The 21,547-nt window shown below is 43.8% G+C and overlaps 1 protein-coding gene across 2 annotated transcripts in view; it reads right to left on the bottom strand.

Moving 5' to 3' along the window:
* Positions 1-21,547, bottom strand: part of GRB10 (growth factor receptor bound protein 10) — a 173,503-nt gene that overhangs the window by 45,771 nt on the left and 106,185 nt on the right. For both annotated transcript variants that reach the window (XM_068147707.1, XM_068147708.1), the window contains exons 4-5: positions 16,661-16,877; positions 14,581-14,722 (exon numbers count right to left, since the gene is read on the bottom strand). In XM_068147707.1, the coding sequence (XP_068003808.1) occupies positions 14,581-14,722; positions 16,661-16,877 (359 nt within the window). The remainder of the gene's footprint in view (positions 1-14,580; positions 14,723-16,660; positions 16,878-21,547) is intronic.

The following is a 21,547-nucleotide window of genomic DNA, read 5'->3' as shown; positions in this document are numbered from 1 at the left end:
ATCAACAAGCTTTCTCTTTAATTGAAAAGTTTATGCAACAGTTTTCACGAGGCTCTCATTAAACATTTAAAATAATTAGCTGTATTAAAAAAGCATCTATATTCAAATAGTTCACATGCCTCGTTTTGTGGGTTAGCGTAGGCAAATGAGTATGAAGAAGATGCCCAGAGGAAAAGACCATGTGTTGGGCAAATCTTTTCTGTAAGATGACACTTTCTAGCAAGCAGATCTACGTGGTATTGTTGAGGGTTGGAGGGGAAGGCCAGGCCTCCTCCCCCTGCCCCTGTAAAGTGAAGGGAAGAAAAATTGAAAGGAAAAAAAAACCACAGCTGGATTAGCAAAGGGATTGTGTGCTGCATTTACAAAGCAGTTTAGGGAATGCAGGTTTATATACAGAATTTACAACATTTACAATATAAACACAGAAATATACAACAAAGTAACACAGAATGAGATTCCCTTCCCCCCGTCTGGAGGAAGGGTTTCCCCCTGTACTCCCTTCTCTCCCCTTTTTCCCCAAAGAGGGTTAGAAAGAGAGAAAAAGGAATAATTTGTTAATTGAAAGCAGAAATATGGTTAGAGCAAATGTGTTAGCAGAGGCCTTATCTTTTTCCAAGGTCAGTCTGGCCAAAAGCCCAGAAGCTGTGAGGTGCAGAAGGAGAAAGTCCAGTGATGGCGATTCCACCACCTCCCTGGGCAGCCCATTCCAGTGGGCAATCACTCTCTCTGTGTAAAACTTCCTCCTGACCTCCAGCCTGAACTTCCCCTGGCGCAGCCTGAGACTCTGTCCTCTTGTTCTGGTGCTGGCTGCCTGGGAGAAGAGACCAACCTCTGCCTGTCTACAACCCCCCTTCAGGTAGTTGTAGAGAGCAATAAGGTCACCCCTGAGTCTCCTCCTCTTCAGGCTAAGCAGCCCCAGCTCCCTCAGCCTCTCCTCATAGGGCTTGTGTTCCAAGCCCCTCACCAGCTTTGTTGCCCTTCTCTGGACTCGTTCCAGCAAGTCAACCTCCTCCCTAAACTGAGGGGCCCAAAGATCTGCTTCCTTCAGACTGTATGCCTATTGCAGTCTTACATCTATACATCTGGTAACATATATTTAAACTTCAGTCTATAAATTTCAAGTAACATCTACTTCTGTTCTTCCTCTTCCCAATTCGGGGGCCACTGGGTGACAAATGAAGGCACAAACCCTGCTGCCATGTAGCAACAAGATTCCAGAAATGCAGAGAATCTCAGAAGTCCTCCCAGAAGTCCTTTGTTGTAGCGTTGTAGCATCCCTTGCATTACAGAGTCTCAGAGTCCCATTTACAGAAGTAGTCCCGGAAGCCCTTAACGAATGAAGCAGGTAACAGAAACATATCCCTAGAAGCATCCCTACACCAAAGCCCTAGCTGAATCCCTAACTGAAGATTCCTATTGCTCAGAGGGGCTGTTTGTATACTCTTTGTTATCAATCCCTTACCCAGTAAAATCCAACCACATTTATATAAGCTAAAATCTTTTCCCAATGAGAGGTGGCAGCATGCCAAGAAGGTGGCTTCTGCAGCATGTTCCAACCAAGGGGTGCCAACGTGAGGATGTCATTCTTAGCACACATGGATTGTTATTGTTCTGCTCTACACAGCATGCTAAGGAATTGGTCAGCTAAGGAATCATGCACGCATCCAGCAGCTGCACTCAGAACAGTGGCTGCAACATACTACAGGCCCAGTCAGCATGGGTTGATGAAGGGCAGGTCCTGCCTGACCAACTTGATCTCCTTCTATGACAAGACACACGAGTACCGACTGAGGGAAAGGTTCTGGATATTGTCTACCTGGACTTCTGAAAAGCTTTTGACACTGTTTCCCACAGAGTTCTCATGGACAAACTGGCTGCTTGTGGCTTGGATGAGCACAGGCTCTGCTGGATGAAGTGCTGGCTGGGTGAATGGGCCCAAAGAGTGGTGGTCAATGGAGTTAAATCCAACTGAAGATTCCTATTGCTCAGAGGGGCTGTTTGTATACTCTCTGTTATCAATCCCTTAGCCAGTAAAATCCAACCACATTTATATAAGCTAAAATCTTTTCCCAATAAGAGGTGGCAGCATGCCAAGGAGGTGGCTTCTGCAGCATGTTCCAATCAAGGGGTGCCAACGTGAGGCTGTCATTCTTAGCACACATGGATTGTTATTGTTCTGCTCTATGCAGCATGCTAAGGAATTGGTCAGCTAAGGAATCATGCACCCATCCAGCAGCTGCCCTCAAAACAGTGGCTGCAACATACTTCCTCCATTTAACCTTCACCTAGAATTTCTTTGGTTAAATATGGAATTGTAAGAGTCAAAACAAATTTATGGTGAAGTGTTCATTAAAAACATATTGCATTGATAATTGTAACTAGCACTAACAATTAATATCACCTCTTAATAATTATTACTGCGTTTCTAACTCCCTATCCAACACAAATCTGCTGACTTCAGCGAATGCTGCTCGTCATCACTCTTTATTAATTCATGCAGAGACAATTCTACGTGTGGGAAAATCTTTATTGCCTTCCCCAGCTTCAGAAAGTTGTGTCTTTGGATGATGGTTTAGCCTAACCACCATTGGTTTCTTACTGGAGAAAAATCTACCTTGCCTTTTGTACACTGTAGATAAGTGCCACAACATTTTCTGCTTCCACAACTCCCCCATCGTGTTGCACAAGATGGCACATGGCAAAACTAAAAATTTCTGGCTAGTGGTAGGGTATTAAGAAAAAAAACCAGTCTGCACTGAAACTATTTTCAGTTTAGCTGTTGCTTATACACCCTTCAACACCACAGACACTGATCGGGATTGAAGTGTAACTCCTAAGAAATAAGTCACTTTGTGGATTTTTTTTGCCAGAGTTCTGCAGGTTCTTCTTTCAGTGCACCCAGCTGTGCAGAAAACAACCCAAGTTTGCTTGGCTCAAGTCAAATGAGGCTTTGCCAACATATACACTCTATGAGTTTCACTTTTTGAAGTGTAACAAAATAGCTAGTGCATGGATTTACTCAAGCAATACTGTGTTTGAAGAGTGAGTGAAAAGGTGTATCCTATTCTAGGCATTGCATAACACATTTCTCTTCCACAGACAGTGCTCTGTTAAGTCAAATGGTTCAACCTTCTCCATAAAGACCCATTATTTACCAGGTGCACAGACTACATGAAATACATTACCAGGTAGCTTTATTTTAGGGTTTGTCATGGAAATCATCCTGAGATGACAAATGCGTATTTTTCAACTACAACATCAGAAGGACATCCTAATGACTGGCCATTACAAATTAACTGGGGGGAAATCAACTCTCCCTCCTTCTTCACAAACAAACTGATGTTTGTTGCACTTGGTACTCCACTCCAAGGAGAAGCTGAGGGTGTCTTTCCCCAGTACAAAGTCAGCAGGCAAATCAGAGGTCATTTACTTTCTGAAATGGTGCTCCAATTACACCGTTCTCTACCTTAAAGGAGAGTAGTAGCAGGAGTTTCTATGGGCTTACTGGCTCTTCAGAAGATATTCACACACCTTACTCCCCTAGATTCCTACATGTTCCTTAAAAAAACCCAAAGTGGTCAGTGATCTGCTATGCCACTTAGATGCACACAAGTCCATGGGGCCGGACGGGCTACACCCAAGGGTGCTGAAGGAACTGGCAGATGCGCTTGTCGAGACCCTTTCCATTATTTACTTGAAGTCCTGGCTAACTGGGGAGGTCCCAATGGACTGGAGGGTAGCAAATGCAACACTCATCTACAAGAAAGGAAGAAAAGAGGATCTGGGAAACTATAGACCTGTCAGTCTGACCTCGGTACCAGGGAAGGTCATGAAGCAGATCATCTCAAGTGCCTTTACATACCATATAGAGGACAACCAGGGAATCAGGCCCAGTCAGCATGGGTTGATGAAGGGCAGGTCCTGCCTGACCAACTTGATCTCCTTCTATGACAAGACACACGAGTACCGACTGAGGGAAAGGTTCTGGATATTGTCTACCTGGACTTCTGAAAAGCTTTTGACACTGATTCCCACAGAGTTCTCATGGACAAACTGGCTGCTTGTGGCTTGGATGAGCACAGGCTCTGCTGGATGAAGTGCTGGCTGGGTGAATGGGCCCAAAGAGTGGTGGTCAATGGAGTTAAATCCAACTGAAGGCAGTCACAAGTCGTGTTCCTCAGGGCTCAGTGTTGGGACCACTTTTGTTTAACATCTTTATTGATGATCTTGATAAGGACATGGAACGTATCATCAGTAAGTTTGCAGACAGCACCAAGTTAGGTGCGAGCGTTGATCTCCTCAAGTATTGTGTCCAGTTTTGGGCACCTCAATGCAAGAGAGATGTGGACGTGCTGAAGTGAGGAGAACGACAAAGCTGGTGAAGGGCTTGGAGAATAAATCTTATGAAGAGTGACTGAAGGAGCTGGGGATGATTAGTTTGGAGAAGAGGAGGCTAAGGGGAGGCCTTATTGCTCTCTACAACTACCTGAAAGGTCATTGTAGAAGCTGGTGCTGGTCTTTTCTCCCAGGCAATTTGTGATCAAACAAGAGGGAATGGTTTCAAACTGTAACAGGATAGGTTTAGACTGGGCATGACAAAAGAAATTTTCACAGAAAGTGGTCAGACACTGGAACAGGCTGCCCAGGGAGGTGGTTGAGTCACCATCCCTAGATGTGTTTAAAGGTCATTTAGATGTGGTGCTTGGCGATGTGGTGCTTGGGGATATGGTTTAGGGATGAACTAGTAGAGTAGGGTCAATGATTGGACTGGATGATCCCAGGGGGTCTTTTCCAATCTGAATGATTCTATGAAGAGAAACTGTTGAGAAAGTTGGCCATTCAGGCAAACACTCAACAAAAGAATCTCACTTAGAAACGAGGCCAAATTGAGTCCTAAAAAAACAGCTTCCTAACTTAGGGGAAGGAAAGGATCTTCTCCATCATAGATCACTACCTAGCTTGGTTTGCATTCCACTCAAACTCTACAGAGGTGGCAGTCATTTCAGTTGTTACTAGCCACTTCAGTCAAAGCACATCTAGTTTTCACTTATCATTCAGGTTCCAACTGTGATCAATGGAAAGAGGCATGTCAGTGCAATTTATCATCTTTCATAGTTTTGCTACGCTTAGACAGCATGAATGTACTCTAAAAGTACTCTGTCTCATTGCTGACTGAAGATACTCAGACAAGCAACTCAGATGAGAGATTTAATTTTTATACAACCATGTTTTTATTTATACACACACACACACATCCCCACTGAATTGCTGTTTAAAGATGATTGCATTTATTGATGTGAGGAAGAGGTTCTTCACCATGAGAGTGGTGAAGCCCTGGAATGGGTTGTCCAGGGAGGTGGTTGGGGCCCCGTCCCTGGAGGTGTTTAAGCCCAGGCTGGACGAGGCTCTGGCCAGCCTGATCTAGTGTGGGGTGTCCCTGCCCATGGCAGGGGGGTTGGAACTAGATGATCCTTGTGGTCCCTTCCAACCCTGACTGATACTATGATTGACACTGAAAAATGTGGTTGCCTAATACTACATAAAAGAGACTGGGGGATGTAAAAAAGCATTACCATTTTGCTTATTACCCTGAGTTCCAGCCAAGTGCTGCTACAAACACTCAGAACACAAAGTCAGACACAAAAAGGGATGATTATCTTCAGCAAGAAATCCCAGTGTCCTACTCTAAGGTTCAAGATTTTAATCTCCACTTTTTGCAAGCTGCAATTTGAGAGAGGGCTGCCTACAGCTGGAAAAAGCAACTATGCTCATTAGTTCAAATATGTTTATTAGTTTACATGCCACTGAGCAGCAGCAGCAAAAAATAATAATAATAAAAGCCAGTGAACAGAGCAGGTCCTGTGGATGGCTGGTTTCCATGGCAACCTGTGAAACTATTCTTTCAGCTTGTCCACAATGCAGGATAAGGCTGAAGGGCAACCACCTGAACCTTGAGCCAGCCCAACATATCAGACAGGATAAGACTTTTTGGAGCACCTGGCAAATTGAGTATGTTGGCTCCCTGAAGCCATCACATGGCAAGAAGTACATCCTGGTAGGTGCAAAAGTAGCCTCAGGATTGACCATGGCCACAGCTACCAGTGAGGCCACAGGAGCCCAAACAATTGAAGCCTTAAAATGATGGTTCAGCATCTTGCTGATGCCTGAGTGTATCCAGAGCCACAACTTCACCGTGACCACAGTACAAATAACCAAACCTTACAGACACAGTAACTAGCTCAAATCATGGGCAGAACGCGAAGTTAATTTGTCAGCCACATCATCTTAAAGTTTCTCTGCATTTCTTGAAGTGTTGCAACTGAGTATTGCTTTAAGTAGTCTGTAAGCAAATGCTCCTTTGCAACTTGCATGAGATGTAATGTTGAACTAAACATTCAGAGAGGGGAATGACACTGAGGGTACATTCAACACAGCCGTCTGCCTCACGATTTTCCCTTCTCATTAATAGTCTAGAAGATATTAAACCTTTATTAGAATAAACCAAACCAGGTTGGAAGAGACCTTCAAGATCATCGTGTCCAACCCATCAACCAATCCAACCCACCCAAACAGCTAACCCATGGCACCAAGCACCCCATCAAGTCTCCTTCTGAACACCTTCAATGACGGCGACTCCACCACCTCCCCGGGCAACCCATTCCAATGGGCAATCACTCTTTCTGTATAGAACTTCTTCCTAACATCCAACCTGAACCTCCCCTGGCGCAGCCTGAGACTGTGTCCTCTTGTTCTGGTGCTGGCTGCCTGGGAGAAGAGACCATCATCAGCCTGTCTACAACCCCCCTTCAGGTAGTTGTAGAAAGCAATAAGGTCACCCCTGAGTCTCCTCTTCTCCAGGCTAAGCAGCCCCAGCTCCCTCAGCCTCTCCTCATAGGGCTTGTGTTCCAAACCCCTCACCAACTTTGTTGCTCTCCTCTGGACTCGTTCCAGCAAGTCAACATCCTTCCTAAACTGAGGGGCCCAGAACTGGACACAGGACTCGAGGTGTGGCCTAACCAGTGCAGTGTACAGGGGCAGAATGACCTCCCTGCTCCTGCTGGCCACACTGTTCTTGAGAAATGTGTCATACACTGTTCTTAAGAAATGTGTCATACTACAAATGGTTAAAAATACACATTCTCTATCACTGGAACTGAATGTGGAGCTATCCCATCCTCTCAGCTGACAAGCACTCCACTTCCCATAGCATGACAGCCTCTTTCTGCAGATGATAAAAGACTTGGAATTTGGATTGCATTTTCCAGCTGTGCAACCAAAAAACCTCAACCTCACCCCTCAAAAAAACCCCAATCAAAACCCCCAATACACTATGATGCGCATCATGATAGGTAAGTATAAAGATAAACAAAACATAGAAACCAAACTTTCACCAAATAGCATTTAAAACATTGACTGGATCCATATTCAGGGATAAAATCCAGCCTTGGCATCTCTTGTGATTCAGACAAAAGAGAAAATTAATATTAGGTTCTAAAACATATTTAGGACCTTTAAAATGCTACAAGTGAAATGATAATTAGCTCCAAGGACAGAAAGGACATTTTTCAGCCAAGCATTATTTGAGTCTGCCTGTCAGAGGATTCTCATTTGAGAAGGCCCTAACAGAAGTGACAAGGCTCAGCCTCACATGACAAGCTTTACAAAGCTTTGCCAAGTTGCGCTGTTAAAGAAAAAAGTTCAGAGGTCAGTTGTGGGGGGAAAAAAATATCTGTAGAACAAACCACTATATAACATAGAAAAATACTTTGAGAATATCAAATACAAGCTTTTATTTGCATGATTAGATGTTGTTATTCCTGTTTTTTTGCCTAAGGAACAGGAGAACGACCTTTATACATTTAATATCTATTTCTTTTCAAGTGGCTCCATAAATTCATCACAAGGTGTGTGACAGCATTGCAAGCTACCTTTTGATTTTCTTCTGCATAGTCATACATATATATTTGCACACACACACATACCTGAAACAGTTGAAACTGAAAGGACTTTGTGGTCAGCTGACCTACTGATTACTGCAGGGTCAGGTAGGATACACATCAGAGACTGACCTATGAGTTGATGCTTTCTTGTATCTGTCCTAAAAAGTTTCTACCTAAAATGTCTGAAGTTGGCCTGCACAACTTGAGTCCAGACAGCAAGGAGAGCAAAGACTGAGTGTAGCTACTCCCATTGTGCTGAACAACTCCTTAAAGGCTATCAGTATAAACTCAAGACAGCTCTTATCCATCTCAAACATACCCTCTCGGTATAGTTACACTCAGTATCGTTATGTTGTTTCTTTCAATTCCCTACTCCCAACTCAGCCTCACTAGGCAGAGAGGATTAGAATTTCTCTCATGTAGTGTTTTCCTATTTTTCTCTGTACTCTCAGCCTGACAGTTTCTTAATTCTGTCAATTCCTGATCAAACCATAGAACAGCATTAATAAAATACAGCAGGAGTAATGCTGCACAACAAAAATGTACAAGGGCACACACGACTAAAGATGCACACACAGAACTCTAGTGGGAATATGCTAATACACAGCTACTGCAGCATGTACTAGACACTGCTCAGTATTCACACAAGGCAGTCCTAAAGGTTAATTGCAATGGCATTGCTACAGTAAAACAGATATTAAAAGTAACTGCAAGCATCACTGTGTGGCTGAACACCTGGTGTGGCTACCAGCACATGTGCAGCAGGGAAGGTTTGGCTCAGGCCAGTCTTGTCCCACCGAATGTGCCAGACCACCCTTAGATGGGCAACGAATCCCCTGGCACGTTGCTACTGGTCCTCCTCCCAGCACGCTCCTGCTGCCAGAGCATCGCTTATGAGTAGGGAGCCAAAATGCTCCTGGGAGCAGGGCCAGGTTTGTGTCATTAAAAACAAAAACTCCCAACAAATAACATACTTCAGGGATTGAGTGTAAGATGCCCTTAATATTTCCAGTAATTCATGTTGGGACTGTAACTACTGTTCTGGCACTTTTCAAAAGCTGGAATGAAGAGCCTCATTTCTTTCTACCACCAAGCTTCTTACTGTAATAGGCATGTGGAAGGAGGAACAACAACTTTGACTCTGTGCTGATCAGGTTTCTGGCAGATTGTGTGCAGCTCCAGCTGAAGATCCTGCAGACCCATGGACTGCCCAACACTAACAGCACTGAGGACTACCTGCCTTTAGCTAAGTCCAGCAGACTTGTTAATATTTAGTTATTCATTACTCTCTTCTTCAGTAACAAGCAAATGAGTAAACAAGCAAAACAATGGGAGCTCAACCTCCCAGTTCCTTCAAGAGTAAAGGGAAGACATGTTTGTGTAACACAGGAGACAAAGTAATCCAACTTTTTTCCCCCTATGCTAATAAACTAATTTGAGAAGGCATTTCTCCAAACAAGAGAGGGCCACCCAGGGAAGTGCAAGTCTGTTTCCATACAGTTAGATCACAGCCCTGCACAGCAGAGGCCTGAGTTTCTTAACTTTCCCCAAGCATAATCCCAACTTGCTCAAAAAGAAGCAACATGCCACAGAGCAATCTATGCACTATTTATTTATTTCATTATCTTAAGGGCCTTGCTTCAAAGACAGATGTAAGAGAAACAACATGATACATCATGGCAGATACCCACAGATATCTGTATTTTGAAGTTGGACCAAATGGAGTGCCCAGACTGTAACCTAAGGAATCATCCAGGTAAATCCAACTACAGGATTTGGCCAATATAGGAAAAGTGAAGCCTCTTGACTCAACCTGATGTCTGTATTTACTTTCAGAGTATTTTGTTGCTAAAGCTGATTCAACTGCAGGGTCAAGCACAAAATTTGTCGTCATACATGCAGAATCTGGCTTTGCACATGAAGTTTGCATTAGACAAAAGTTAGCATTTTTATACAGCTTCTCTTTTGTCAAACAATATCCTTGTCTTCCAAAGAGGCAACACAAAAGTTTTACAGGAAGAAAAATAAAGATGCACATCATAACATGCAATGAAAACAATTAACACTAAGAACTCTGTTTACAGGAGTTCCCTTGAAGGTAACTAAACCAGGGTGGGGGGGAAGGCATTAATTCATAGCCATATGTGAATGTAATTTGCTAGAAAAAAGTAAAGAATTCTGCTGCATCACAGTGCTATTTGGAAATTTGCCTGAGCTGTATAGAGGGGGGATGTGAGAAATTTGCCCTATTTTTACAGCTGAAAGCTTCATTGACTCATACAAGATACTTTAGCCTAATATCCTCTGACACTGCAGTGACCTACATGGAATTATTGCATGCTTTTTCCAAAATATTTGTACACAACCAGAAATTATAACCCAAGTTACCAAGCAGTTCTTAGTTTAAACCAGCATCAGAAAGATGGGTTTCACTCAGCAGTAACCTAGCTGCCTGATGTTTTTAGCAATAGTTTGGACAAATGTTTGGTCTTGGTTTTGTGTAATTTTTTGGTTTCCTTTTTCTTAGACAAACATATTTATCCTGTTAAGTAAATGATGTTTTAAAAGCTTTCAGCTGTCCCTTCTTCCAGCCTGAAATCAATGTCCCCATCAGATGTGGGGTCACCCAGAAAATGTCCTTCCTTCTCCTGCCTTTACCTGCCAATGGTGTCCTGGGGTGCATCAAGCAAAGTGTGACCAGCAGGTCTCGGAAGGTTGTTCTACCCCTCTATTCTGCCCTGCTGAGGCTACACCTGGAATTCTGTGTCCAGTTTTGGGCTCCCCAGTTCAAGAGACAGGGATATGCTGGAGAGAATCCAACAGAGAGCCATGAGGATGATTCGGGCACTTGAGCACCGCCCCCTATGAAGAGAGACTGAGAAGGCTGGGGCTGTTTAGTCCTGAGAAGACTGAGAAGGGATCTCATCAATGTTTATAAATATCAGAGAGGTAGGTGTCAAGTGGAGGGGACCAAGCTCTTTTTGGTGGTGTGCAGTAATAAGACAAAAACAATGGGTACAAGCTTGGACACAGAAGATTTCACCTCAACATGAGGAGAAACTTCTTTACTGTGAGAGTGACGAAGCACTGGAACAGACTGCCCAATGAGGTTGTGGAGTCTTCTTCTCTGGACAGAATCAAAACCTGTCTGGATGTATTCCCATGCAGACTACCTTAGGTGATCCTCCTTTGGTAGGGGGTTGGATTCACTCTTTGGAGATCCCTTCCAAACTCTAATGCACTGTGATACTGTGACTTGAAAGCTCTTTCACTTTCATCCACAGGTGCATCATTTTCCATAGCAGGCAAAATACTTGTAAAAAGTTTGTATTTAGTGAAATCTGAGCAGAACTGGCATTTCTTCATACTCAAGACTTGGCAAGATGACATGAGACTCTTGTGTCTTTAACACAGGTGGATTTTTAAATGCCTCTTGTATAACCCCTACAAGGTTTTATCACTGCAGAGCTCTATTTTATAACTATGAAAAAAACCAAGACTGAGTTGATCCATGAGAAAGAATACTAACGATACTTTGGTTCTTACAAAGGTATATCAGACATCCCAGCTTCTCAGTGACCCCACATGGATTGTTTTGCAGGATCAGCAAACCAAATATTCACTCCTTTATGAAATCCCCTTAGACTGCATTAACCTGACCTCCTCTCAAGTCCCCTAGATACCAACTGATTGAAGGCAGCATTCCTTCACACCACGTGTGTGCCATGACTCCCTGTGTGATCAGAGCTAGAACTGCTACTTGCACATTTACCTGCATATGCTCAAGAGGTACACAGGGAATTACTTTTGACTAACACCTCATATATTCCATGTAATCAGAATGGCTCATTTTGGCTTCCAGTGCCAATCTTTGTTTATAACCTAAAAGCAGAGAACCTAAAATTAAGCATCACTGTGCTTAGTCTTGGTTTGCATTTAATGTTTTATTCATGTCTTTTCTCAAAACACAGCTCAGACATTAAAACATGCTGATGCAGACCTTTAACTTAGTTCATCACTTATTTTGTTAATTAGTAGTCTATACTGTATCTACAGACACACATCTAAGCAAGAGCATGTCTTAAAATAATTTGCTCAAATTCCCAAACTTTGCATTTTTTTCCATGGCATGAAGTTGGAAGGATGTACATCATTTCTTAAGTTACCCATCTTTTCACCCATGATGTTTAAACAGATTCCACCAAAGGGAACTAGAACTGGATTATTAGAATAAGAATATACCTTTATTAGAATAAACCTTTATTAGAATAAACCAAACCAGGTTGGAAGAGACCTTCAAGATCATCCTGTCCAACCCATCAACCAATCCAACCCACCCAAACAGCTAACCCATGGCACCAAGCACCCCATCAAGTCTCCTCCTGAACACCTCCAATGACAGCGACTCCACCACCTCCCTGGGCAGCCCATTCCAGTGGGCAATCACTCTTTCTGTATAGAACTTCCTCCTAATATCCAACCTGAACCTCCCCTGGCACAGCCTGAGACTGTGTCCTCTTGTTCTGGTACTGGCTGCCTGGGAGAAGAGACCATCATCCGCCTGTCTACAACCTCCCTTCAGGTAGTTGTAGAGAGTGATAAGGTCACCCCTGAGTCTCCTCTTCTCCAGGCTGAGCAACCCCAGCTCCCTCAGTCTTTCCTCATAGGGATTAAACATAACTAACATCCTATGAAGAGGTTGGACAGATCGTTATACCCCCAAATACTTTGCAGTTAAAACTGAAATACTAAAGCTAAAATTTTCTTCCTTTATGAAGAAATTGGACTTTCTCTCTCATATTTTCTTTCTTTTGCCCATAAATAATTAAAAACTAGAGGATTTTTTTAGTTCTCTCCCCTAAGTCCTTCATTAAAGACAGGGTACTAATTCATTAAATGACATTTTCCTACCTTTCCCTCACCCTGAGACAGCCTTTCTCACCTGAGTTGCTAAACTGAAAAGTGTATCTGCATTTACCACTGTTGTTCAGCATGCTTTACTTCCTCATCTCGTACCCTAAAAGGCTTTACCACTCTAATGGATTGTCTTTGATTCAAGCTTCAGCCACCATCATATTTATTTCATTTCAGGCTTTCTAAAAAGCCTGTCAAAAGTTTCCATTTTAAAATTAGGTAGATTAACTTTGTTTAAAAAAACACAAACAAACCAACCCCAAACAGTAAAATTTAGGGGTAAAAAAAAAATCTACTTTTATTCTATCTTTACAGCTGTCACATACATTTAAAGATTGTTGACTTTTATTCTTATGTGCTGTTAAATCACTAGTTTCTAAATTCCACCAAAAACTGGTGCACAGATTATTTGGGGTCCTTAAGGCCTTTACACAGCAATCTTTAGGTGGCTTGGTTAACTTCAGTAAAACATAAAGCTAAAAGGCAAACAATCCCTGAAAGTGGGAAACATTTGGAAAGGCAAACAGAGGTTTCTCAAGAACCTCAGTCTGCCTCAGAGAAGCAACTACACTTCTGTCCTCCCAGCGAGTGCCAGGAGGCAGAACTGCCCCCCTTGGTTTTGCTCTCCCACGTCAGACCAGCACTGCATCAGTAAAACAGCCTTTCTGCTTACCACCAGTACCCCAACTTCTTACAAAGTCCTGCTAAATTTACAACAGGACGACTCAATTTTCTCCTAGGGCATTATTTGGTTATTTCTCTGTCTTGTCCATTTAATACAATACGACCAATGACAATACATTTTGTACTTTAAGAAAGCAGGCAGCTCTTTATGGCAGTGTAAAGCAATACAGAAGATGCCCACACACTGGGCTTTACTGCTTGCAGTTAGACTGTCCACCCAGACACTTTTATAAAGCCCTAGCAGATGCAGGAGCTACTTACAAACTAATTCAGCAGTGATACAGAACACCATCACGGTTTCAGGTATGCAAGCACAGAACTGTTATAAGCCATTAGTCAGTAAGCTCAATAAATCTTTTCATCCCAACACAAGCCAGCAGGTACAGAAAGACTGATACTGAACAAGATGGGTGCTCCTCAGAGTGGAGTAGGATAGAGAAGAGACACTGCAGTGTCACTGAGGTTATCATCCTGGACTACTACATTTACTGCCAAGAACCCGAAGAGCTGCTGAACCAGCTTTCCACAGGACAGTGTTCCCTTTAAGTCCTGTTACACAGAGCTCTGCCTAATTATATGCTCCAAGAACATTGTTTTGCTTTTTGAACAGCTTCATGAAAAACAGCAAAATAAAGCAGCACCATGTCCTTAAAGCAAACAGCTGTTTATCTTTGTGGCACTGAAAATATGCAGCATAACATGCACAGATTCTCCTCCAATTCTAAGCTAATTAACTTGATGCCTGAATTAGTAAGCCATTCCCCTGGATAACAAAATCAGAAAGGTATTAGGCATTACTCCTTCACCCATGACATGCATGTATCTGAGACTTGCTTCAATTTTACACTTCATTCTTACAAACCTTTTAAAAACAGCCTGAAGCCTGTTTGAGGAGAATCTCTTGGCCAACACTGCTCAACTCATAGACAAAGCCCACAAGTGTTTCTACTGATCTTGACACTTTCTTTCTGCCTTTGGAATGAAATAGTCCACTGTTTATTTGATCATAAATGGCTGGCCCAAAGCTTCATTGCATACTCACATGCTTACTAGCAGGTTGACTCTGAGGTAAAGATCCAGGGGCCAGCACTGGAGAGCTTGCGGGGCTACAAAGTTCTGGGAATGGATTTGGGATGGCTGGCAAAGACGATGTTCTGAACTGCTGCTCTTCTTCTTGAAGACGCCTAGAAACACAGAGGCAATAAGGATTAAGAAAGCAAACTGGCACCACTAGACCTGAATCTCCTGCCACACTATATACAGTAATGATACTAAAGAAAATTAATCAAAACCATTCTCTAAGCAGCTGCTATAGTTACAGCAACTGCAAGCACAAAGTAGGTAACTCTGTGTGGAAAATGATCAGTTGGGTATCTATGCTGTTTTGTTGCTTATAATTTGGTTACTCATTTGGGTAACTAAGGTAACTGTGCACATAAAATAAACAGACATAGCAGTTTGTAGTTGCTGTTATAAGCACCAGCTTACAAGCTCAAGCCCTCTGTGCCAGGAAGTCAGTTAGGCATTTCCAAACCGACATGAAAGAGGAAAACACATGCAGGGTCACTTGGAGCCAAACTCTGCAAATGAAGATGAACCCTTGTAAACTCTCTAAGCTGAGACTGAAACCAATATTAATCACCTCACTACAAACCCAGATTTCATCTCCAAGCAACTCTGCATTGCCTGGAGAAATGGAAATGCAAAGACTTAGCTTCAATAATAAACTGTAATTACAACTTCGCATCTTATGATAGTTGTATGGTTACTGTTCAGACAAGTTTGCACCTCCTGAGATCCACCTCACAAGCCTACTTAGGACCAGTAGAGTTTTAAGTTCAAGTTCCTGTACTGCCCACACCAACAAAAGGAAGACTAAAGCTTATAAACTGCCACAGAAAAGTTTGAGAAGATGTAAGATCTATTCATGACCACACAAACTGTTTTAGGTTTCCCTACTCATAGGGCATCACCACTAAGATAGACACACTGCATGACCCTGCAGCAGCTGGCCTGAAATGCCTTTGCAGAAGGCACCACCTAGTGGCAATTGTGGAAGCTAATCATGAGAAACTCGATTTGCTGTCATTTTTTTCCTCCATGCTTTTCATCAAGCAGAACCTTCTTAACAGAGCTGCATGGGAGACAGTTGATAGGTTTGTCTCTGGCAGCATGTCCTCCTCTGGGTATAATCCCTGGCTTTGCCTGTACCAGCACCTGTTGGGGGCTGATTACCTGCTGAGAAATCTGCTCTACAGGCAACTCTATCCTGCAGTTCAGTTGCCTTGATGTTTGACAAATGAGCCTTACAGATTTGGGGTTTTGCTATACATAGCAGAGTCCAACCATAACCATGCAAATGACTACCTGACCTGCTTGGTCTTTTTTGTGCTACTCATGTGTATGTGCTTCCCTACAGTACAGGGTAAAGGATGTTACAAGATTTCTTCAGTCTAGTAGATCAGAGGATGATCAGAGGGCTGGAGCTCCTCTCCTATGAGGACAGACTGAAGGAGCTGGGACTGTTCAGTCTGCAGAAGAGAAGGCTCAGAGGTGACCTAATTGTGGCCTTCCAGTATCTGAAGGGGGCCTACAGGAAGGGTGGGGAGGGACTGCTCAGGATCTCAGGTAGTGATAGGACTAGGGGGAATGGAATGAAGCTGGAGGTGGGGAGATTCAGGCTAGATGTGAGGAGGAGGTTCTTCACCATGAGAGTGGTGAGACCCTGGAATGTGTTGTCCAGGGAGGTGGTCGAGGCCCCATCCCTGGAGGTGTTTAAGAGCAGGCTGGATGAGGCTCTGGCCAGGCTGATCTAGTGTGGGGTGTCCCTGCCCATGGCAGGGGGGTTGGAACTAGATGATCCTTGTGGTCCCTTCCAACCCTGACTGATACTATGATACTTCGGTACCAAAGATCTGCTTCTATGTGTCCCCTACTACAAGTACATCAAACACTGACCTAAAAAAGGTGAAAACGTAGCATTTTTGCCTTTTACAAAATATATGGAAAATGTATGTCCTTCACCTACCTGGTACATCTTTTTGCCTATGCAAAAGTCCAGTCTCTTTTGAAGCTAGCTCCTGAGAGCTTTACCAAAAAGGAGGCAAGTCCCTTGATCTTACCTGACTGCCATAATGCGCACCGGCTGAGACCGCTGCACCTTCTGCCTTGGAGACATGGGCTGCAGCGCACCAGATCCCGAGGCTGGCAACTGACTGCGGTTGAGCTGACCATTTTGAAGGAGTGGAGTGGTTTCTGACTGCATACTGCATGTAGAGTATAAACTTTCAAATGAGGAATTCATATCATTGACCAAAGCTTCTAAGTCCACATCATCATCTGGAAGACAAAATGAAGGCAACACAATCAGATAAAAGAAGTCTGAAAAGATCAAGGACTAAATTTCAGTAAAATTATCACCTAAGAAATATTTTTTTTTTAAGAATAGAATAGAATAGAATAGAATAGACCAGACCAGACCAGACCAGGTTAGAAGAGACCTTCAAGATCATCACGTCCAACTTATCATCCAACACCACCTAATCAACTAACCCATGCAACCAAGCACCCTGTCAAGTCTCCTCCTGAACACCTCCAGTGACGGCGACTCCACCACCTCCCCGGGCAGCCCATTCCAATGGGCAATCACTCTCTCTGTGTAAAACTTCCTCCTGACCTCCAGCCTGAACCTCCCCTGGCACAGCCTGAGACTGTGTCCTCTTGTTCTGGTGCTGGCTGCCTGGGAGAAGAGACCAACCTCTGCCTGTCTACAACCCCCCTTCAGGTAGTTGTAGAGAGCAATAAGGTCACCCCTGAGTCTCGTCTTCTCCAGGCTAAGTAGCCCCAGCTCACTCAGTCACTCCTCATAGGGCTTGTGTTCCAAGCCCTTCACCAACTTTGTTGCTCTTCTCTGGACTCGTTCCAGCAAGTCAACCTCCTTCCTAAACTGAGGGGCCCAGAACTGGACACAAGACTCGAGGTGTGGCCTAACCAGTACAGTGTACAGGGGCACAATGACCTCCCTGCTCCTGCTGGCCACACTGTTCTTGATGCAGGCCAGGATGCCATTGGCCCTCTTGGCTGCCTGGGCACGCTGCAGGCTCATGTTCAGCCTACCATCAACCAGCACCCCCAGGTCCCTCTCTGCCTGGCTGCTCTCCAGCCACTCTGACCCCAGCCTGTAGCACTGCATGGGGTTGTTGTGGCCAATGTGCAGAACCCGGCACTTGGATGTGTTCAATCTCATGCCCTTGGATTCTGCCCATCTGTCCAGCCTGTCGAGGTCTCTCTGCAGAGCCTCTCTACCCTCCAGCAGATCAACTCCTGCCCCCAGCTTGGTGTCATCAGCAAATTTACTGATGATGGACTCAATGCCCTCATCCAGATCATCAATAAAGATGTTAAAGAGGATGGGGCCCAGCACTGATCCCTGGGGGGAATTTTGTTTTTAAGAACAGGAAAACACAGCTAACAATGACCAGCAATGGCTATTTCTTTTGTTTCTCCTAGTGAAAAGCTACTGACAGAAATGTTTTTACTGTAGTATTTGGTGGGATCTTTAATAATGGCAATGCTAATGTGAAGCACGACTTCACTTACCGACAAACTGCCATAGACTTCAAGAAAATATCACTTAGACATAGCTCAGTTCAGCTTGTCAGTGCATCAAGTTCAGAGTGTCAAACACTGCAATAGAGACTGCAATATTCAATAATTCAGAAGAAAAAAAACCAAGACAGTGTTGCAGAAGTCAATAGGTGGGAGACACACTCCTCTGCTGTGCACACTGGAAAGCAATCATTATACTTTGTTCAAAACCCTGCCTGTATTTCTGCCTATTTTTGTGATCTGGTACTTTGAAAGGCAATACAAGCTTTTAACTGTCACTCCAAAGACTTCTTAAGTTGTGTACCCTTCCTTTTCTAATGTGGCAGAGAGACCCCCTTACCTTAAAGAGCTCAAAGTAAATCAACTAGGGATGTGATATGGGTGTTTGGAGGAATATCAGTAACCAAAGATTGCATAAACCTTTCTACATAAACCACCTTACTCCGCAGTAAATAACTTATGCTCATTTGCTCCTCCTTAACAATCACAATTACTCTGCAGGACAGGAAAACTGAGTCCTTTGCACTAACCACTCTCTGAACTCCTATTGCAGAGTACTGCAATTACTCCCTATCAAGAGTTCAGCAGACTGATGAACATACACATTGATATGGCTTGGACAGCAGCACTCTGAGCTGGGTTAGGAACTGGCTGGATGGCCGAACCCAGAGAGTGGTGGTGAATGGTGCCACAGCCAGCTGGCGGCCAGTCAGCAGTGGAGTCCCCCAGGGATCAGTGCTGAGCCCCATCCTCTTTAACATCTTTACTGATGATCTGGATGAGGGCATTGAGTCTATCATCAGTAAATTTGCTGATGACACCAAGCTGGGGACAGGAGTTGATCTGCTAGAGGGTAAAGAGGCTCTGCAGAGAGACCTCGACAGGCTGGACAGATGGGCAGAGTCCAACGGCAGGAGATTGAACACATCCAAGTGCCGGGTTCTGCACGTTGGCCACAACAACCCCATGCAGTGCTACAGGCTGGGGTCAGAGTGGCTGGAGAGCAGCCAGGCAGAGAGGGACCTGGGGTGCTGGTTGATGGTAGGATGAACATGAGCCTGCAGTGTGTCCAGGCGGCCAGGAGGGCCAATGGCATCCTGGCCTGCATCAAGAACAGTGTGGCCAGCAGGAGCAGGGAGGTCATTCTGCCCCTGTACACTGCACTGGTTAGGCCACACCTCGAGTCCTGTGTCCAGTTCTGGGCCCCTCAGTTTAGGAAGGAGGTTGACTTGCTGGAACGAGTCCAGAGAAGGGCAACGAAGTTGGTGAGGGGCTTGGAACACAAGCCCTATGAGGAGAGACTGAGGGAGCTGGGGTTGCTTAGCGTGGAGAGGAGGAGACTCAGGGGTGACCTTATTGCTCTCTACAACTACCTGAAGGGGGGTTGTAAACAGGCAGAGGTTGGTCTCTTCTCCCAGGCAGCCAGCACCAGAACAAGAGGACATAGTCTCAGGCTGCGCCAGGGGAAGTTCAGGCTGGAGGTCAGGAGGAAGTTTTACACAGAGAGAGTGATTGCCCACTGGAATGGGCTGCCCGGGGAGGTGGTGGAGTCGCCATCACTGGAGGTGTTCAGGAGGAGACTTGACAGGGTGCTTGGTGCCATGGGTTAGTTGATTAGGTGGTGTTGGGTGATAGGTTGGATGCGATGATCTTGAAGGTCTCTTCCAACCTGGTTTATCCTATTCTATTCTATTCTATATCTGCTTCTCGTTACTGCATAGCCACTGCCTGAACCAAACATAACTTAGTGCATCCAAAAATGTGCCCTTATTTCCCAGTTGTATCAACTGGCCTGGTAAAACATACCATTGCTGCCTGCAAACCTTGTATCTTGCAGAACTTGATGACAAGGAATAGACAGTAAACCCAAGCAGTAGAGTTACCAAGCAGTGCTACACAGCTAAAATATTTTCTGATACCCATTCTTTTTCTAGGTATACAAACCAACAGGAGCAGCTGTTCAGCTTGTGACCAATCACAGTACTTTCTTTGAGATCCTGTGATTTTGTGTAAATACCACTTTCTTTGAAGATATACTCTTAAACAGCACTACTTAACTTCTTTCCATCAATACCATGTCTCCAAAACCATAACAGGATCTGAACACAGAAATTATGCAGCAATTATTTTGGATGCTTTTGATCCCAGTTCCCAGAGTTGTATGTCCAAGTTTTGGATAATGACCTGAAATACTATACTCCTCAATGACATGCAGTAGGTCCTTTAGTAAAGTAAAAGCCACTTAGCCTTCACTGACAACTTAAGGATTTGTAGGTGTTAAGCAAAACAAAACCATCTACCTACAAAGAGATTTTTTCCTGTCATTTCTTTTGGGTTATTTCCCTAGGTCTCTGCACTTAACAGCTACTACCCTACTATTAAGACTCACCTTCACTAGGCTACACCATCTTTTCTGTCATCTAGTTCAGGCTTAGATAAAGTCTACAGTAATTTTACAGCTATTTTTAGGGATCTCAAGATAGAGTTGCAATTTAAATTTCATTCTGTCTTCCTGATTCTTATCCTGTTTGGACAGGAGCAGTGAAAATACTTCTTGAGCAATCGCAAGGGAACGACAGGAGTAGGACTATACAAAGGGAGAGGCTGAATTACAAGGCTTTTGAATTTTATCATTCATCTAAAGTACCAGAAGACTGAGCTGCAGGGTGTCAGATGGCTGTCAGGTAAAAGCTATGGGGTTGGATGAAGACAATATAAGAGACAGACACTGGCCACTGAGCCAGGAAGTTAACTACAGCAACAGCAAACGTTTAGCAGCATGAAGAGCAGGAAGGGAAGAAAGTCAAGGTGTACATTTTGTGGAAGTCCACATGGCTTGGTCCCCAAAGGTGTTAATTTATAACCAATTTAAACAAAACTATTCCTATGCAAGATCATTAAGTTTTCAGATGATTGCAACATGGGAGGAACGATTAAGAGTCAGCTCAAGATATCCCTGAATAATCAAACAGACACAAAGGTATAATAGGAAATCTAATATGCATAAAGTGAGGCACTTTGTGCAAAATACTTAAAAAAACAAGTACATAGTTTAAAGCATTGAATTACTACTAGTAGGCTTTTAAGAATATCAATTACACACATAAATTCAATTGCCAACAGCACAGACACTGACAAGGTGCACATAGAGTTTTCCTACTACTATGCTGCACTAAAGTCCAGAGTCTGCTTTCACTCCTCTGTCAGCTCCTTTTCCCTGCAATTGTGGCTCTTCTAGTAAGAGCTGTCAGTCTCACTATGAAACTTTTGCAGAGTGCAGCTCCTTAAGTTATTTGAAGACAAAGCCTACAATCTTGAATTTCATAGTTTCATCGCTATACAAGAGCATTTACTACTACACCATTACATTTTGGAGAGATTTCAGCATGCTGCAATAGGAA

Source organism: Melanerpes formicivorus, unplaced genomic scaffold (assembly GCF_026170545.1).
Source record: "Melanerpes formicivorus ecotype bairdi unplaced genomic scaffold, bMelFor1.0.p_v2 SCAF_15, whole genome shotgun sequence".
Lineage (NCBI taxonomy): Eukaryota > Metazoa > Chordata > Aves > Piciformes > Picidae > Melanerpes > Melanerpes formicivorus.
This window is presented reverse-complemented; position numbering and strand designations above follow the sequence as displayed.